Source organism: Gavialis gangeticus, unplaced genomic scaffold (genome assembly GCF_001723915.1).
Source record: "Gavialis gangeticus isolate Ggan-Ray unplaced genomic scaffold, GavGan_comp1, whole genome shotgun sequence".
NCBI classification, from domain to species: domain Eukaryota; kingdom Metazoa; phylum Chordata; order Crocodylia; family Gavialidae; genus Gavialis; species Gavialis gangeticus.
Window position 1 is genome coordinate 186645 of NW_017728969.1, and position 1453 is coordinate 188097.

At 67.8% G+C, this 1453-nt stretch overlaps 1 protein-coding gene across 1 annotated transcript in view; it reads right to left on the bottom strand.

Moving 5' to 3' along the window:
* SHMT2 (serine hydroxymethyltransferase 2) overlaps positions 1 to 265 on the bottom strand; it is a 6007-nt gene extending 5742 nt beyond the window's left edge. Inside the window, exon 1 of the mRNA XM_019504706.1 lies at positions 159 to 265. Within this exon, the coding sequence (XP_019360251.1) occupies positions 159 to 191 (33 nt within the window). The 5' untranslated portion in view covers positions 192 to 265. The remainder of the gene's footprint in view (positions 1 to 158) is intronic.
* Between the last annotated feature and the right edge of the window lie 1188 nt (positions 266 to 1453).

Sequence of the window (1453 nt, forward strand, 5' to 3'; positions counted from 1 at the left end):
TCTCTGGGCAGGCGCAGAGAGAAGCCCCCTACAACTGCCCCCCCCGGGGCAGATGCAGAGAGAAGCTGCTGCAGTTGCCCCTCTCTATAAATGCCCCCCCGGGCAGATGCAGAGAGAAGCCCCCTGCAGCTGCCCCCCGGGGTCCCGCCCGCACTCACCCCCGCCAGGCGCAGCGCGCGGGGCACCGCCATGGTGCAGGGCCGGAGGCAGCGGGGATCCGGGGGGGACACACGTGCCCCTGCCCCCGCCCCGCCCGCTGCTTCCGGCCCCGCGCGGGGCATGCCGGGAGCCGTAGTCCGGCCGCGTGGCCCTGGTATGCAAATGAGCTGATTTGCATAGTGCGCGGGGCGGGGCGTGTGCACGGGAGGCGGGGCGGGCGTCTGTTCGTGTGCACGCATGGGTGCATGTAGGGATGCTGATGTGCACACGTGTGCGGGCATGTTGGTCTACACACATGGGTGTATGTAGGGATGCTGGTGCACATGAGTGTGCAGGCATAGTGTGCACACGTGTGTGTCTATAGGGATGCTGGTGGTGCACACGTGTGTGCGGGTGTGTTGGTGTGCACACATGGGTGCCTGTAGGGATGCTAGCGTGCATGTGTGTGCAGATGTGTTGGTGTGCACACATGGGTGGATGCAGGGATGCTGGTGTGCACATGTGTGCAGGCATGTTGGTCTACACGTGTGCAGGCGTGTTGGTGTGCACGTGTGTGCCTGGAGGGATGCTCCAGTGTGCAGATGTGTTGGTGTGCACACCTGGGTGGATGTAGGGATGCTCGTGTGCACACTTGTGTGCATGCACGCACAATGCAGGGGGTGCCCAGGAGGTTGGTTGCCTGTGCCCGTCCATTGCCACCTGTCCCGGGGTCCGGGGGTCCCGACCTCCTGTGCTGAGCTGGCCCCTGCCCCCCCAGGCGGCTCACAGCCACCGAGCCCCCGACTCCCTTGCCCGAGCTGCGGGAGAACCCAGGCGCCCCGGCTGCCCCCGGCGCTGCCCGAATCCTCTGGACTCTGCTGCCTTCCCTAACATGGGAGATAACCCGTGTGTCCGGGCTTGCACCCGCTCCCCCCCACTGACCCCTATGCCCCCGCCCACGCTGGGATGAACCCAGGCCTCCGGGCTTCCAGCTGCCCCCAGCTCTGCCCGAACCCCCCTGACTCCGCTCCCTTCCTGGACCTGGGAGGAACCCAGGCGTCCGGGCTCCTGCCCCCCATCTACCCCACTGACCTCCCCAGCCTGCCACAGGCCCCAGGCCTCCTGGCTCCCCCCCAGCTCGGACCCATTGTCCCCCCAGCTGAGCTAGACCCCGGTGTCCTGGCCCACAGCCCCGCTCTCCCCAGCCCTCCCCCCCCAGGCTGGGCTAGAACCCAGGCGTCCTGCCCCCCCCATCCCCGCCGCAGGCCGCCTGCCGCAGCGGCGCTGATGGAATCCCATCCAATTACTGCGACGC